The 18,164-nt window shown below is 46.1% G+C and overlaps 2 protein-coding genes across 2 annotated transcripts in view; one reads left to right on the top strand and one right to left on the bottom strand.

The window, feature by feature from the left end:
• Window positions 1-36: 36 nt before the first annotated feature.
• LOC124361143 (basic proline-rich protein-like) lies at window positions 37-10,899 on the top strand (the record flags this gene model as incomplete). Its single annotated transcript, XM_046815182.1, has 9 exons — window positions 37-134; window positions 1,216-1,334; window positions 7,314-7,427; window positions 7,870-7,981; window positions 8,776-8,943; window positions 9,162-9,310; window positions 9,718-9,841; window positions 10,328-10,428; window positions 10,565-10,899. Coding segments are annotated over exons 1-9 (1,320 nt in total), but the record flags the coding sequence as incomplete, so codon positions are not given.
• A 2,527-nt stretch (window positions 10,900-13,426) lies between these two features.
• Window positions 13,427-18,164, bottom strand: part of LOC124359871 (E3 ubiquitin-protein ligase TRIP12) — a 116,441-nt gene continuing 111,703 nt past the window's right edge. Inside the window, exons 34-35 of the mRNA XM_046812978.1 lie at window positions 17,171-17,359; window positions 13,427-13,615 (exon numbers count right to left, since the gene is read on the bottom strand). Of these exons, the coding sequence (XP_046668934.1) occupies window positions 13,442-13,615; window positions 17,171-17,359 (363 nt within the window). The 3' untranslated portion in view covers window positions 13,427-13,441. The remainder of the gene's footprint in view (window positions 13,616-17,170; window positions 17,360-18,164) is intronic.

Here is an 18,164-nt window from a genome sequence, read left to right on the forward strand (position 1 = left end):
AGCTCTTAACATGGCCTATCAGTACTGCCCATAACAATGACCTGGTCGTCAACCCTACAAAAACTAACCAAGTTGGATTTGGGCACCGAAACGAAGATGTACCACAGATACCAGGCGTCACCTTGGAAAGCCAAGTGAAATTTCTAGGCATAACTCTAGACAACATGTTTATGCTGGACCCCACACATAGAAAATCTTTGTAAAAAATTAAACACTAGTGTCTATGCAATTAAACAAATTAAGGCCATTAGTGGACCTAGCAACAGCAAGAACTGCATATTTTTGCACTCTTCGAAACACACTTAAGGTATGGCCTTGCCGTCTGGGGTGCAGCTTCTGCAGAAAACATCGAGAAAATCCTGGTCATTCAAAAAAAGGCAGTCAGAACTTTAGCCGGACTGCAACGACTTGACAGCTGCAGGGAAGCATTTAAATCATTAAATATCTTAACGATTGTTGGACTCTACATCAAAGAAGTTGTGATGTACGTGATGGAGAAGATCTCTTGAGAGGATCGGATCTACACACCTACTGCACACGTAATGCCAACCCTACAACCTCCCAGCACATCGCCTCACTCAATATGAGAAAAAAACCACATATAAAAGGTGGCTAAATTCTTCAACCGTCTACCAAGGGACATAAGAACAGGAAGTGGAAGCAAGCTGAAATCAAGACTTCACAGCTGGTTGGCCGAACGTCCATTTTACTCCATCAACGAGTTCCTTCAACATGACTAAACCGATTCCAAAGAACGCTTATCTGTTAAAACATTTCACTGACTCATTTACAAATGTATAATTTGTATCTCTATGTGATTTGAGTTATGACTATGTATAATTGACACCATTTCTGTTCTCAATGAACATGTTATTAAAGGATGTTTTGATTTGATTTGATTTGATGTAAACGATTTTTTTTACTAAAGAAAGTGTCTCATTTCTATGTATGTATATATTTCTTGATTGGGGTACCAATGCAAACTGTACTAGGACATCGGAAAAAACTTTATCAGGAAGAAAATTACTCCGACTGAGTATGTATGTATTTTATTGATTTGGATAAAAATGCTAACGCTAATATGGTCTGTTAAGTATAATGTATTCAAGCTAGAAATGCTTTTTAAGAAAAATAAGAGCCAGTAGGGTAGACCGGGGGAATTCCGCCACCCGGGGTTATACCGCCACCCAGTCCTAGTTTACAAACGAACTGCAGTCAAGAGATCGTGACATCGCCCCCCCCCCCACCCCCCCCCCCCCCCACCCCCCCCCCCCCCCACCCCCCCCCCCCCCCACCCCCCCCCCCCCCCACCCCCCCCCCCCCCCACCCCCCCCAAAAATTAAAACAGTATGGAAGTTAAAAAATATAAAGATATATAAAAAATGCCAACTAGCACGTGGTGTTGTCCCAAGCGGTCACCCATACGCAAAGTAACTAAACCACGCCCGACCGTCTGCTTGAACTTCGTGATCGGACGAGAACCGGTATAGTCAACTGTATGGCCGTTGCGAGAGGGGGAATGTAACTAATCTGAAGATCCATAGGTTATTTAGCGTTCAATAGTGGAACAAGAAACCAATTTTATGGTTTAGTACGTAAATTATAATATATATTTCAATTTGTATATAAACAAATTAAATAAAACAAAGTATAAATGTATATAATAGTTACACTGTTGGAATATGTATTTATAATTCTCTCCTATTTATTGAATGTATATATTAATATTCTAGACTGTCAATTACAATAATTGCACCTAGTCGACTTTGGTTTTTTGAAAACATCTGATTATGTTTTTAAAATTATGTTGAGAACTTTAAAATGACTTTGTGTAATTTTAAAACAGTAAGATAATATTTTAGGCCCGTTGCCACTAAAACAGTACATTACAATAAAGTTTTAAATGTTTAGCCTTGTTGGATTATAACAATACTTATAAAATGACCATTTTCTAAAAATGGTAATAAGTTTGGGTTTTAAAGACGAATTTTCAACAATAAATAGCGCTATCATGTAGTATATAATTGCCTCAAAAATAACAATAAGTAATCGTTAAAAAGTACAAAAATTGTATAGTATTACTATAAAAAATTTAGTACACGAGGAAAAGACTTAAAATTAGAACAGTAAATGCGAAGTGTTAAAAAAAATAAAAAGATATATAAACAATGCAACAGCAACGTGGTGAGTCCCAAGCGTCACACCAACCAAAGTACTAACCACGCCCGACGTTGCTTGCCGTTCGGTGGATCGCGACGAAACCGGTATATTCAACGTGGTATGGTCGTTGGCGATAGGATACATTTTCTTGATTTAAAAATAAATTTAATCATTTTCTTTAACAGAAAACTATAATTAGAATATGAGATACAATAATGGTAATGTTAGAATAATTAATTGCTTTTTAAAAGCTGGCTCTACAAGAATCATGATTTTTAAAAGACAACTATAATCAATGTAAACCAGCTTTCCTTTTGTACATGGGAAGAACACACACTCAGCAACACCCTGATTCCACCACCATTTGCCTTAATTCCCATATGTCAACAATAAATGAAAAAATCAATAATAATGTTGTGTTTATCTAATAAGTCTTAAGACACATTGAAGTTTTCAGTTTACAGAGCAGATAGTAAAACCCTGGAGATGTCTTTTATATAAATATTATCAGTATGGGGCATACCGATTTTCAATCTGCTATCCAAGTGAATACCCAATATTTTAAACAAGTTTTATTTTCTTAACTAATATTTCAACATTGACTATTTAAACAAAGAGAAAATATTGTTTCAGTCTTATCCTCGTTTTGACTTGTTAATCTATTTGCATCAAACTATGACAGCTTATTGGAGAGGATTTTTTTGAAAGTGATTAACTTGTTTATTTTACATTTTTGTTGTGACCCGATGGCGTAGCCGAAATTTCGGTGGCGGGGGGGGTCCGAAATGCGGGGAATCCGGGAGTGACCGTTGTTTCTGGGTTATTATGCCAATGAGTTACACTGATTAAATACCAAAAATATGGAGCTTTAATAACTACCCCTTTTTAGAAAAGGTGATAAGATGAAAATAGGCAAAATAAATCTCTCACAGCAACTCTAGTACCGATACATCGAATTTCTTGGGTTATAGCTACAGAAACTTTACGAAGTTTCGAATTCTGGCCTAGTAAAAGGCACCAAAGTGATGTTTGGATTCAACGGATAAAATAAAAAAGTGAGGACCAAAAACAAGCTTCACGCTTCAAAGCTTATAATTGACACATGATATGCCACTATATTTCTGTGGAGAATAAGAAATACCCTCTTCGGGGCCACCTAACATCGGGCCACTGGTCGGCCGAAACCCCTTTAGAAAAGGAGAGGCAATTTCGAAGCGTTGCTTGGGTACATGATCAAACTACCGTCAGGAAAAGTACTCGGAAAAAATCTCTATCAGATTTAGAAGTTCGCGCTACTTTAGATTATCACTGATTAAGGTATTTATAAAATGAGTTGATAATGACGATTTTTTTTATCATTACACGGGTAGACGAGAATATAATTATCGGGAAAGAATATACAAAAAAATCACTTTCGATCTCTCACTTCGGCTCGGAAATAAAATACACCTGAAAAAACTCAAATGATTAGAACTTCAACTACCCTCGACTTTCAGTTTATGAGAGTAAAACGTGGTATTTTTGGTTGGGTTTGGGGACACCGATTTTTTGTTATCATTAAAAACTGAACACTACTACCTAAATACATTATCGAGAAAAAAATCACTTTCCGTCGGTAAATACCGAAGAAAGAAGCTCTACAGATTCAGGTTTTTAGGTCCATCCCAAACCAAAAAATACCACGTTGAAGTGAAACTGTTCTAATTTTTAGTACATGTCTTGTCAAATCAATTTATTATTTTTATAACATGCCTGAAATAATAAGACAAATTTTGCCACATATTTGAAAGAGGAAGATGTAAGCTTTAATTTGATATACATACATAAATTTTACTCCATATTTTAAGCTTTCCAGAATGACAGGTTTGTAAGTTCGTATTTTTTATTGAATGTAACGTCCGCTCCAAGCCGTAACAGCTGCTACTGGTGACGTCACACTGGAATGCTCCACTTGGTTGTAATATGCGGGCCTTGGCATATACCACCCTCTCCTTATCAAATTAAATAAGTATGGGTTTCTCCTGACTGTTGTTTATTGGGTCGAATCTTAACTTTACTAGGACGTCAGCAATGTGTGAAGGAGCGGAATAAAAAATGTCCAAATTGGGGAAATTGTTACATGGGGGTCCCACAAAAGGACTCTGTACTTTGGGGTCCCTTTTATGCTCACCCTTTATTTATAAACACATTCAAATTTTTCAGCTTTAGGCCAACGATTTGCATATATACATTCGACGGTTTACCAAGAAGTGTACTAGCCACTTTTTGTGTCACTTCGACTTCAACTTAGATATTGAAGCCATTAACTTGAGGGCCACAACAAAAAAGGATTGAAACTAAATGAAAACAAAACGCGTGCAATAATAATTTGTAATTCGGAGAATGATAATACCGAAAATTAATCTTGACACCACAACCGAAACTTAACAGGTGTGAACTAAAATTACCAGAACAAAACTGAAAAAAATCCTCGAACTCCATATGAACACAAAAATGTACTGACCAAGTTTAAAATAACATGCAGAAGATTCTATGTTGGCATCCATGGTTTTGCCTTGTACCTGCCATTCAATGTAAAAGGTGATGCCCATTAAAGACTCTTATACCACCACACTTTGACATCTTGATGAATGACATGACCGTCTGAACAATTGGATTGACTCCAGCGTACTCAGAAACTACTGTATTAGATTTATTTTTAACCCTTGAGAAAAATTTGTCACTCATGAAACGTCGTCAACTACATAAATTCCACATACTTTCTATTCTACATTTAAATTATCAAAACCAAATATCCTGTTTAACTGTCAGATCATATTCAAATGTATCTCTGATATTAGAGAAAAGACCTACAAGAAGGAGAGCCACATTACTAACTACCAATTCCAATTCAGCCATCAACCAACATTTTTAATAGGTCCTTTACGTTTAGGCTTGTGGCCTTTGGGAAAAACACTCTCCCGCGATATTAGATTATTGAGAACCATGCACGCTTCAGGTGGGGGCCCTTGCTGCTCCGGGTGATGGTGTGCTGCTTGTTGAGGTCATCAGGATCATGTGGTATGTTGTGATTGATTGTTACTTCCTTGTTCTTCATTTTTCTTGTGTATAATTACAATTTATAAATAAACTATTTCTTTTGTAATTAAGGTTTTGAATTCCATTTTCAATATATAGATTTTTACTTTAAGTTCATTAATTTTTGTATATTTAAGCTATTTTGTATTTAAATGTACAAGTTGATAATTTACCGCAATTGTATCAACTATTGTATACAATATGAGGGTTGAGTGGTTTAGAGAGGGCTTGATAGCCCTAACTCCCCTCTTTAATAACGGCATTTTTCATTTCATTTCAAAATTGTTATTTTTTTTAAAGAAAATAAGTGTTAATATACCAAAAATTTATGAATGACACTTATCCATATTTTGAGATTATTTATTCAAAAAACTATGCTAGCAAGAGGCAACGTAAAATTAATATCAATATATTTTATGTGACATTTTAGAAATTTTATAAATTTTCCATAACAAAGTGATACTATCTACATTTTAATCACATTTTGACAATCAACACTCTGGACATTTTCCGAACCGACATTTTAATTGACCTACCAAGGTAAAGCTAAGCCTTAATTACAAACACTTCTCAACTTGTATTTACGAACCCAACACCAACTGATTACCAACAAGATGAACATCACATCATAGAAATAATACACCAACCACCAACGTGAACATAACCGATGCAAGTATGAATTCACACCAATTTAGTCCTGTGATTTGGTTTTTAAAAAAAATTAGGTAATTTGGTAGTTTCTTTCAGTCCACGGTGCGAACTTTAGAAATTATAGTTTCTGTATTGAGCACTTACCAACAATCGATCCAGTACAGATAAGACCTGCAATCTGATTCTGTAGTTTAGAACTTCTGAATACATTTGGTTTAAAAACTCATACAGATTAATCTTACTAATAATACGTACTTTCATCAAAACAATTTTCTGACGGCACATCCAATAATGCGCTTTGCCTACAAACCATACCCACCCCCACCCCCACCCCACCCCCCCCCCCACACCCCCCACCCCCAACCACCCCCCCCCCCAACCCACCACAACACCACCCCCCCACCCCCCCCCCCACCCACCCCCCCCCCACCCCCCCCCCCCACCCACAACCCCCAAAACCCCCCCCCACACCCCCCACCCCACCCCCCCCCCAACCCCCACCCACCCCCACACCCCACCCCCCCCACCCACCAACCCCCACACCCCCCCCCCCCCCACCCCCCCCCCCCCCCCCCCCCACCCCACCCCCACCCCCACCACCCACCCCCACCCCCCAACCCACCCCACCAACCCACCCCCAAAACACCCCCACCCCCCCCCACCCCACCCCCCCCCCACCCCCCCCCCCACCAACCCCAACCCCCACCCCCACCCCCCCCCCACCCCACCCCCAACCACCCCACCCACAACAACCCCCCACACCCCCCCCCCCCCACCCCCCCACAAACCCCCCACACCACCCCACACCCCCCCCAACCCCCCCCCCCCACACCCCACACCACCAACCAACCCACCCCCCCCCCCCCACACAACCCCCCCCCCCACACCACCCAAACCCCCCCCCCCCACCCCACACCCCACACCCCCACAAACCCACCCCCCCCCCCCAACCCCCACCCACCCCAACACCACCCAAACCCACAACCACACACCCCCCACCCCCCCCCCAACCACCCACCCCCCCCCCACCACCCACCAACCCCACCCACCCCCCCAACCCACAACCCCCCACCCACCCAACCCACACCCCCACCCCCCCACCACCCCCCCCCCCCCAACCACCCAAACCCCCAACACCCCACCAACCCCCCCCCCACCCACCCCCCACCCACCCACCCACCACCACCACCCCCCACCCAACCCACCCCCCCCCCCCCCCCCCCACACCCCCCCACCCACCACACCCCCCCCCCCACCCCACCACACCCCCCCCACCACACCCCCCCCCCACCCCCCACCCACACCCCCCACCCACCACCCACCCCCCCCCACAACCCCACCCACACCACCACACAACCCCCCCCCCCCACCAACCCCCCCACCCCCCCCCCAACAAAACCCCAACCCCAACCCCCCCCCCCCCACCCCACACCCCCCCCCCCCCCCACCCCCCCCCCCCAACCACCCCCCCCCCCCCCCACCACCCCCACCCCCCCCCACCCCCCCACCACCAACACCCAACCCCCCCCCCCCCCCCACCCAACCACCCCAAACCCCAACCCCCCCCCCCCCCCCCCCAAAACACCACCCCCACCCCCCCCCACCACCCCCCCACCCCCACCACCCCCCCCCAACCCCAACCCCCACCCAACCCCACAACCCCCCCCCCCCCCCCCCACAACCACCCCCCCCCCCCCCCCCACCCCACCAACCCCCCCCCACCCCCCCCCCCCCCCCACCCACCCAACCCAAAACCACAACCCAACCACCCCACACACCCCCCCCAAACCACCCAACAACCACAAACCCACACAACCCCCAACCCCACACCCCCCACCCCCCACCCCCACACCACCCCCCCCCCCACCCCCCCCCCCCCCCCCCCCCACCCCCCCCCCCACAACCCCCCAAAAAACCCCCACCCCCCCCCCCCCACCCCCCCCCCCCCCAACCAACCCACCCACACCCCCCAACCCACACCCCCCCCCCCCCCACACCCCCCCCCCCCCCCACCCCCCCCCCCCCCCCCCCCCCCCCCACCCCCACCCAACCCCCCCCCCCCCCCCCCCACCCCACCCCCCAACCCCCCCCCCAACCCAAACCCCCCCCCAACCCCCCCCCCAACCACACCCACCCCACCCCCCACACCCCCCCCCCCCCCAACCAAACCCCCCCCCCACACCCACCCAACCACCCCCCCCCCCCCCCCCCCCCACCCCCCCACCAACCCCCCCCCCCCCCCCCCACACCCCACCACCCACCCACCCCCCCACCCCCCCACCCACCCACCCCCCCCCACACCCCACCCCCCCCCCCCACCCACACACCACCCCACCAACACACCCAACCACCCAACCAACCAACCAACCACCCAACCACAACCACCCCCCCCCCCCCCCCCACCCCACCAACCACCCCCCCAACACCACCCACAACCACCAACCCCCCCACCCAACCCCACCCCCCCACCCCCCCACCCCCCAACCCAAACACACCCACCCCCACAACAAACCCCCCCCCCCCCCCCCCCCCCCCCACCCCACCACCCCCCCCCACACAACCCAACCCCCCACCAACCCCCCCCCCCCACCCCCCACCCACCCACACCCCAACCCCAACACCCCCCCCCACCCCCCCCACCCAAACAACCCCCCCACACCCAACCCCCCCACCCCCCCCCCCCCCAAAAAACCCCCCACACCCCCCCCCCCACCCCCCCCACCCCCCCCCCCCCACCAAACCAAACCCCCCCCACCCCCCCCCACCCCCCCAACCCCCCACCCCCCCCCCAAACCCAACACCCCCCAACCCCCCACAAAACCCCCACACCCCCACCCCACCCCACCCACCCACCCCCCCACCCCACCCAACCCCCCCCCCCACAAACCCCCCCCCCCCCCCCCCAACCCCCCCAACAAAAACCCCACCCCCCCCCCCCACCCCACCACCCCCCAACCCACCCCAAAACCCCCCCACCCCCCCCCCCCCCACACCACCCCCCCCACCACCCCCCCCCACCAACCCCCCCCCCCCACCCACACCCCCCACCCCACCCCAACACAACCACCCAACAACCCCCCCAACCCCCACACCACCCACCCCCAACAACCCCCCCCCCCCCCCACAACCAACCCACCCACCCCACACCCACCCCCCACCCACCCCACCCCCCAACACCCAAACCCACACCCCAACCCCCCCCCCCCCACCCCACCCACCACCCCCCCCCCACCCCCCCAACCCCCCCCCACCCACCAACCCCACCCACCACACCCCCCCACACCCCCCCCCCCCCCCCCACACCCCCACACCAACCCCCCCCCCCCACCCACCCAACCCCCCCCCCCCCCCCCCCCCCCCCCCCCCCCACCCAACCCCCCCCCCCCCCCACCCCCCCCCCCCCCCCCCCCCCCCCCCCCCACCCACCCCCCCACCCCCCCCCCCCACCCACCCACCCCCACCCCCAACCACCCCCCCCCCCCCCCAAACCCCAACCCCCCCCACACCCCCCACCACCAACCCACACCCCCCCCCCCCACCCCCAACAACCCACACACCCCCCCCCCCAACCAACCCCCACCCACCCCCCCCCCCACCCCCCCCCCCCCCCACCCCCAAACCCCCACCCACACACCCCCACCACCCCCCCCCCCCCCCAAACCCCCCCCCCACACCAACCCACACCCACCCCCCCCACCCCCCCCCCCCCACCCCACCCCACCCCCCCCAACCAACACCCCCCCACCACCCACACACCCCCCCCCACCCACCCCAACCCAACAAAAACCACCCACCCCCCCCACCCCCCCACACCCCACCCAACCCACCACCCCCCCCCACCCCCCCCCCCCCCCCCCACCCCCCCCCCCCCACCCACCCCCCCCCAACCCCCACCACCCCCAAAACCACCCCCCCCCCACCCCCCCCCCCCCCCACCCCCAACCCCCCCCCCCAACACCCACCCCCCCCAAACCCCCCCCCCACCCCACCCCCCCAACCCCCCCCAACCCAACACACCAACACACCACACCCAAAACACCAACACCCACCCCAACAACCCACCACACCACAAAACCCACAACACCACCCCACCACACCAAAACCACAACCCCACCAAACCCCACCCCACCACAACCACACAAACCCACCCCACCCCCCCACCCCCAACCACCCAACCCCCCCCCCCACCCCCCCCCCCCCCCCCCCCCCCACACCCCCAACCAAAAACCACCCCCCCCCCAAACCCCACCCACACCCACAACCCCCCACCAACCACCCACAAACCCCCACCCACAAACACCAACACCAACACCACCACCCCACCCCCCCCCACACCAACCACCACCCCACCCCCCAAACACCCAACCACAACACACCAACAAACCCCCCACCCAACAACCCCCAAAACCCCCCACCCCACAAACCCCCACACCCCCCACCCCCCCCACCCAACCCCACCCCCCCCCCCCCCCCCCCAACAACACCCCCCCCCACCCCCACCCCCACCCCCCCCACCCCCACCCCCCCCCCCCCCCACAACCACCCAACCAACCCCCACCCCCCCCCAACCCACCCCCCACAAACCACCCCACCCAACCCCCCCCACCCAACCCCCCCCCCCCACAACCCACCCACCCCCACACACCCCACCCCCCACCAACAACCACCCACCACCACCCCCCCCCCCCACCCCCCCCCCCCCCCCCCCCCCCCCCCCCCACCCACCCACCCCCCCCCCCCCCCACCCCCCCACCCCCCCCACCCCCCCCCAACACCCACACCCCCCCCCAACCCCCACCCCCCACACCACACCCCCACCCCCCCCCCCACCCCCCCCCACCCCCCCCCCCCCCCCCCACCCACCCCCCCCCCCACCCCCCCCCACCCCCCCCCCCCCCCACAACCAACCAACCACCCCCACCCCACCCCCCCCCCCCACCCCCCACAACCCCCCCCCACCCCCCCCCCCCCAAACAAACACCCCCCCCACCACAACCCACCCACCACCCCCCCCACACCAACACAACCCCCCCCACCCCCCACCACCACCCCCCCACCCACCCCCCCCCAAAACCCCCAAACACCCCCACACCCCCCCACCCCACCACCCCACCCCACAACCCCCCCCCCACCCCCCCCCCCCACACACCAACCCCCAAAAACCCCCCCAACCACAAACCCCCCCACTACTGTCAGTCTATGTTGTTATGGTCTCGTCTCATTGTATGACCTATCCAGCCCCATTTTCTGCGTCGGATTGTCAATTCGATTGGTTCTTGCCCACTCCTACGCCATAGTTCCTCGTTTGTCACAGTATCTGGCCACCATATCCTGTGAATGTTACGTAGGCAGCGATTTACAAACACCTGAATCTTCATTGTGAGCCGTTTAATTACCTTCCATGTTTCACAGGCGTATAGGAGAACCGACTTCACATTACTATTAAAAATCCGTAACTTAGTGCCTTTTCTTATTATTGCCGATTTCCAAATAGGCCACAATTGTGAGAAGGCTTGCTTTGCCTTGCGTATTCTGCTGGCTATGTCCTCGTCTGCCCCACCATTTTCACTTATCATGCTTCCCAAATAACAGAAATTAGGAACTCTCTCAACACTTTCATCCCCGATCTTGAGATTTTCCTGGTTTTGACTATTGACTCGGATTTCTTTTGTCTTCTTAACATTAATTCTGAGTCCATCTCTAGCTGCTTCCAATCTGAGGTCATTTAACTTGCTCTGCATATCACCAAAGGTATGAGAAAGGAAACATAGGTCATCTGCAAAATCAAGATCTTCCAATCTCTCTGCCAACCTCCACTGTATACCTCTCGGTCTGTTAAGCGCCCTTCTCAAAACAACGTCAAGAACCATAAGAAAGAGAATAGGAGACAAAATACATCCTTGTTTAACTCCTGAAAGTACATGAAATGGTTCAGAAACTTTACCATGATGCACTATTTTGCAGGAATGACCACTATACAATGCCCTAACTAGATTTATTATTTTCTGGGGAATACCAAACGTCTGCATTGCCTCCCATACTCTCCTTCTATCCACACTATCGAATGCTTTTTCAAAATCTATGAATGAAAGGTATAGTGTTGCTTGATACTCTGTAAATTGTTCTACAATAACTCTCAGTGTGTTGATCTGGTCTGCACAAGATTTTCCTGCCCTAAAACCACTTTGCTCTCTTCTTAGCTTGTCATCTACAGACTCTCTTATTCTATTTAGAATTATTCTACAAAGTATCTTGCTCGGGACCGATGTGAGAGTTATTCCTCTCCAGTTGTCACAATCTGCTAGATTCCCCTTCTTTGGTATTTTCACCAAAAGACCAGTATTCCAATCTTTTGGCACATATTCATTCTCCCAGATATCAGTTATCAGGGGGTGGATAAAAAGTGCTGCTTCATCTGCATTCAGCTTTAAAAACTCTCCTGGGATATTATCCTCTCCTGGGGCTTTACAATTTTTCAGCTTTCTGATAGCTTCAGCAATTTCCCTTTCCCCTGGTGCATTCACTTCTATTCCAACCTGTTCGTTCATTACCATTGCAACATTTGCATCTTGCTCTCTATCTTCTTCATAATTTTGGTTTACAGTGCGGTTTAGGACTTCCTGGAAATGTTGTCTCCACCGTTTTAACTGCGCCTCTTCTGTCACCAACAAATCTCCTGTTTTACTTTTAATAGGTTTACTGTCCGCAAAGGCTTTCCTTCTCGAGAGTCTTTTAGTTATCACATAGAGCGTCTTACTATCTCCCCTGTCAGCTGCCTCCTGTGCTTTATCCGCTAGATAATTTATATACTTCCTTCACAGTAGACTAAACCTATTGAATTACCCTTGCACTCCAGAATTTAAATATTTGCGGTTAGTGTTGTGCCGCTCTGGGACATCCATAAGGTTGCAAAGATTTAAGTGACACATTGGTTTTTGCGTGAGCCCATGGTGGAAGGTATAAACCAGCCAGAAGTAATCCCTTCTGGGTTAAGTAATCAGTTAATGACAAAATATCTTTCCTTACTGGGACTAATTATGTGTGACTTCTCCATTGAGTTAGTAAGTATTGCTAGTATGCATCTTCACCTTTGATGAATTCATCTCTAGGAGGTTTTACTTAAATATGAATTATTTGTTAAACATATAATATAGAACGAGAGCTAATTTTGTACTTGTTTAACAGAGATAAAAATTAAATTAATATACAGAAAAGAACTAAAATAACAAAAAAAATAAATATTGTGTGCTGTTTAGTAAACACCTCAGTTAGCCTTATCTGCTTAACTGTGGTGCAATGCTTCTGAGAACAATCACACACACATAATCAGGTCTATCATTTGTGCAGATTTGGGGATTGTTGCTTACAATATAATCTTCTGGTTCTGCATTATGAGAATTAATTAACTAGCGACGACCCTTCAGGAGTTCTGAATTATTCGGTTGTTATGCATTATTCTGAACTGTGAATGTGTTAAGCAAACAAAGAAATTATTCTAATAAAAAAAAATTATTTATTAAAAAAAATTTGACTTCTAATCAAAGCTTACACTTTACCATACACAAATATTAATGGTTAATATTACCTTAATATATTCCTCTAAATTATGTATAGTGAGTGGAATGTCTTTGCCTCCACGCCTCATCTCAATGGCTGGGTAGCCTGGCAACGTGAAGTCTAGACCTAGGTCTTCGATACTGCATCCATCCAGACCCAAATCTTCCAGCTGGAATTAAATGTTCATTTATTATGTTACTTATTTTGCGTAGTGTATTTTTTAATATTTAATATCACCTCGTATTGAAAGTTTATCTAACATTCAAACAAGGTTGTCAACTAAACTTCTTAAGTACCTTAGCCCTTAGCACGTCGTAGACGGAATAATCCGCTGATCGATAAAATTATATTTTATTACTGTTTTTGAAGCTTATAAGCTCAATATATAAGCCACAATACTAAGTAATGTACTGGCTTGACCAAATAATCCAGTTGCAGCTGTCCGCAATAGGTAAACAATAAATTGTTTTGTTGCTGGCAGCTGTTCTCCCACTACCGTCTGTACACCGATGACAATACTATCAGCCATTACCGACTGTCAGTGGAGCACGCATTGTGCCTTTGGGAAGTGTTCTGGCGTTGTCATTCCTTATACAAACAGTTGTAAAAAGTTATAGTAACCATGTTTTAGGAGTTATAATCAAGTTTTTATTACTTCTTTTCTGTTGTGTAATTATATGCAAGTCATGTCCTGAGACTCCATGGCTTCATCCCCATTTGTGTTTTGAAGTTTACCATACAACTGCCTAAATCTATCATCATAACTTATAAACTAATCAAGATCAGCATATTACACATTATTTGTTTTCTTATCCTTGTACATAGTTTTCATATTTTTCATCATATGTATTTCATTACCCTGTAACCTGAATTTGATTTTTATTGAAATATTCCATCATTATGAAAAAATGGGATTATTTTAATGCAAGTATTGCATTTTTGTAATTTTTTGTGTTATTAGTCATTAGGAATGAAAAAAAAAAATAGCTTTAAGGAATTTTCATTTTTTCACCTTATATGAGCGAATCTAAAAAAAATACTAAATTTATATCGGCGTTAAAAGGGTTAAGAGTTGATAAGAATAAAGTGTCATATAGAACATGAAGAGAAATAAATAAACTACCCATATGGGTAATGCGGTAGGAGTAGTGCAGGAAAAAAATTTAAAATCCGAAACCTTGGAAATTATGTGATATTTTTCAGTCTAGAATGGAAAATAATATAGTAAAATTATTTGCATATATATTAGATATCAAAATATTAAATGTTATGCAAGTTATTGAAAATTTAACACATTCAGCGCCAGGGCATATGACACAATCCATTTAGCACGGGCCATTAGGTTTTTCCATATATTAACGGTCAGGGCCATGTGTATCAAAAATGATACACGCTCCATGTTACCAAGTGGGCCGCGTGTATCATTTCTGATACATACGTCAGTTTCTAGTTTGAGCCTTATGTATCAAAACTGAGCTCTTCTACAATGTTTTTAACACAATAGACTGAATCTCATGGCCCAGGCCTACCACAGAACCCGGCCAGTTCCGGCCCAGGACGTCAGATTACTGTTTAGATCACAGGTTTCTAATGAAGTACATACACTCTATTTCTAAACATGTTTTATTATACAAATGTCTATATACGACTGGTAAAATATAAAATGAATATAAAATGGGTACCTATAAAATAAAAGATCATTTAGTTGAGCTGCTAAAATAAAAAACTGTAAGTTTTCGTGAATTAGAAAACTAGTGTTTGTTGTTGAAACACGTACGGCACATGTAGGGATTTCCTTCGCAAGTGTCACATACCGTGTAAACTTGTTTCACTGTATTTTTTGAAATTTTGTAATGTAAATTTTGAAATTTGACTAAGCCCATCCAGCCAAGAAGACCTATAAATTTCTTCAATTCTATGGCGTCTGTCGGCTCCCAGTCATGGAGTCTTGATTGAGGTAAAACATCACATTCATTTACAATAGTTTGCATAGCATAAAGATTCGTTTGATCAACCATCAAATTGATTATTTCATCGTCAAGAAAATACAAAAAATAATCAACTGGATTTTTATTTGCTAATTGTGCACTAACTTCTGGATTTATTCCTGCCCGCCCAGTAAAAGCGAATGTTTTTTGTCTTCCTTGCCAATCTTCCCATTTGATGTCCCTTTCTGTTCCAAAAACTGTCAATTTATGTTCATGCTCCCTTGCAGTTCTCTTCCTTTTCTTCTCTTTATTTTTTCCCTTTCCTTCTGTTTGAGACTCTTGATAATTTTCTTCTTCGTAATTGTCACCTTCATCAAAATCATCATCGCCATTATTATCTTCATCTTTTTCACAATAATTCTCTTCCTCTTTATTTTCTTCCTCGCTAGTGTCACCCGTTTTGTCTATTTCATCTTTGTCTTGTTCAGTTTCGTTCTCAGTAACTTTCCTGTTATTATTTTTTTTATGTCATGTAAATTTTCTTTTTTATTGTTGTGGTCAACTTTATGTTTCTTCATACTTCTTGCTTGAATTTTTCTTTTTTTTCAGTTGCCCCTTTTACAGCTTTCTTTCTTTTTCGGTAGTTTTTATTTTTTAGTAGTTTTTCATATTCACTATCTTCACTACTCACATCCTCTCTGGCTGTAATTGAAGGTAATACAAAAATTATTAAGTGTGCAAAAATGATACACATGGCCCCTACCAACAAAATTTAGTTGATTGTCACAGTCTGGGCCACGTGTATCATTTTTGCACAGACATGAAAAATTAACGTACTGCCAACACTGTTCGTCTGATTTCAAAAAGAATTATAGTACTGTGTTTCTAAAAGCACTATTGATCTTAAATCGCACTTGGCCCCTGACGGTAAAAATGAAAATTTTAACTCGGCCCCTGCCTAAACAGCTTTGTGTATCATAAATGATACACATGGCCCACAACGTTAGTGCTGGTGTGTATCATTATTTTATGATATACATGGCGCTGAATGTGTTAAGATAACTAACAACTGCTAAACTGTAGCTTTTAAAAATATATGTGTTTTTAGTAATACTTGTACATGAAAGTAAACTAAACTGAAAATAGAAAATTAAAAATTGCACACGAAATTAAAAAAACGGACATTAGATTTTCAATACATATTTAGTAGCATATTACAATAATTATTTAATTTGATTACAATTTAACTTATACATAAAAGTACACACAACATTACATAATACAAATTAAAATACAACACTAATTAATCCTTAAAGCTTTGAAGCAAACTGACGTTGGTTCAATTAGCCTACATTAGAGATTTTAAAAAAAACTTAAGATTTTGCCTCACTTAAATTTACTTTCTATTTTCTTGGAGAAGAAATAACAATAAAATTTTTTTTAAAGCTCTAGTGTGGATAAACACGTAGACTTATACTTGGATATGCTGTACGGTTATATCCACATGGACAAAACAATAGCACTGGTTTAGATTCAATTTTTCTTCATGGCTATAAATTGGTTCTGATTTCACTAATCATATCGATAGTTGCATAATAAATATGTTTATTTTAACTCAGGTAATGCCTTTGTAGTGTTAAATATTGCTCAATTTCTCAAAACAAACAATAAGTTATGAAGAACAAGTTAAATAAGGTATTTCAATTTTAAAATAAGATTTCCTACACAAAAACTTTTAAAATAGCTGCACGTTTTTCAATTTTCTTTGAAAAGAGAAAATGCAACACAAACATTACCTGTTTATTTCGTTGTTCAATGGTAAGATTCTGGTTAGCGATCAGGGTCTGTTTACGATGTACAACAGCTTGCAACTTGACCAGAGTGCGATGAACATCTGGAGCTACATGAGCCAAGTCTGCTAACCCTAGAGTGTTCTCCTCTCCCAACAGCCAACGGTAAAATGTAACACTCAGAGGCAAATCCAGCTGTAACATATGATCATATATCAACTACAATAAATTTGCTCTTCCTTTGCTACAAGCGTTAATATTTTAACACAAAATATACAAAGCCAGATTTACAAATATATAATGTATGTATGTATTTATTACAGAATATTTGAATGGCAAATTAATTTATATAAATCTACATATTTTCATCACTAAAATATGTACATATTAGTTGTACATGTATTAACTAACTGAAATGTAACCTGAACTGTAGTACAAAATTAATTATTTAAATTTAAATTTCAGTTTCAATTAAATTTTTGAATGTTTAATACTACAGATTTGGATTTTTATAATGTTTTAATCCACAACTACCAGTCAATAATATTGGTACAGTTTTGACCTCTACTTAAGACCTAGTACTTGACCTCTTAATTGGGCACATTCGGCTGTGCTAACCTTAAGAATATTCATTAAAGTCAGAACCTTATTCAAAAACAACCTTAGAGACAACCACCACTTCTGTAAAAATAGGATATCCTCATTACTTAATGTTATCTATCCCAGCATAATAGATAGGGGCAACAGCTGCATGCACTTTCTAAGAGGGAACACTAAATTAGTTAGCACACCTGAGACTGCTTTTAACAAAGGGCTTAAGTTTAAATTTGCATTATAAATAGAAACTCATCTTAAATCCATAAAGTTTTCACTTCAGAGACTTAAACTTTAGTATCTTTATGCTAATAAATGGTTACAAATATGATTATCTGTTGATGCAAAATGGTTTATAATTTCTATTCAAAAATAGAATTTCTTATGAGAAAATCTGTACTGAATA

This window comes from Homalodisca vitripennis, chromosome 4 (assembly GCF_021130785.1).
Source record: "Homalodisca vitripennis isolate AUS2020 chromosome 4, UT_GWSS_2.1, whole genome shotgun sequence".
Lineage (NCBI taxonomy): Eukaryota > Metazoa > Arthropoda > Insecta > Hemiptera > Cicadellidae > Homalodisca > Homalodisca vitripennis.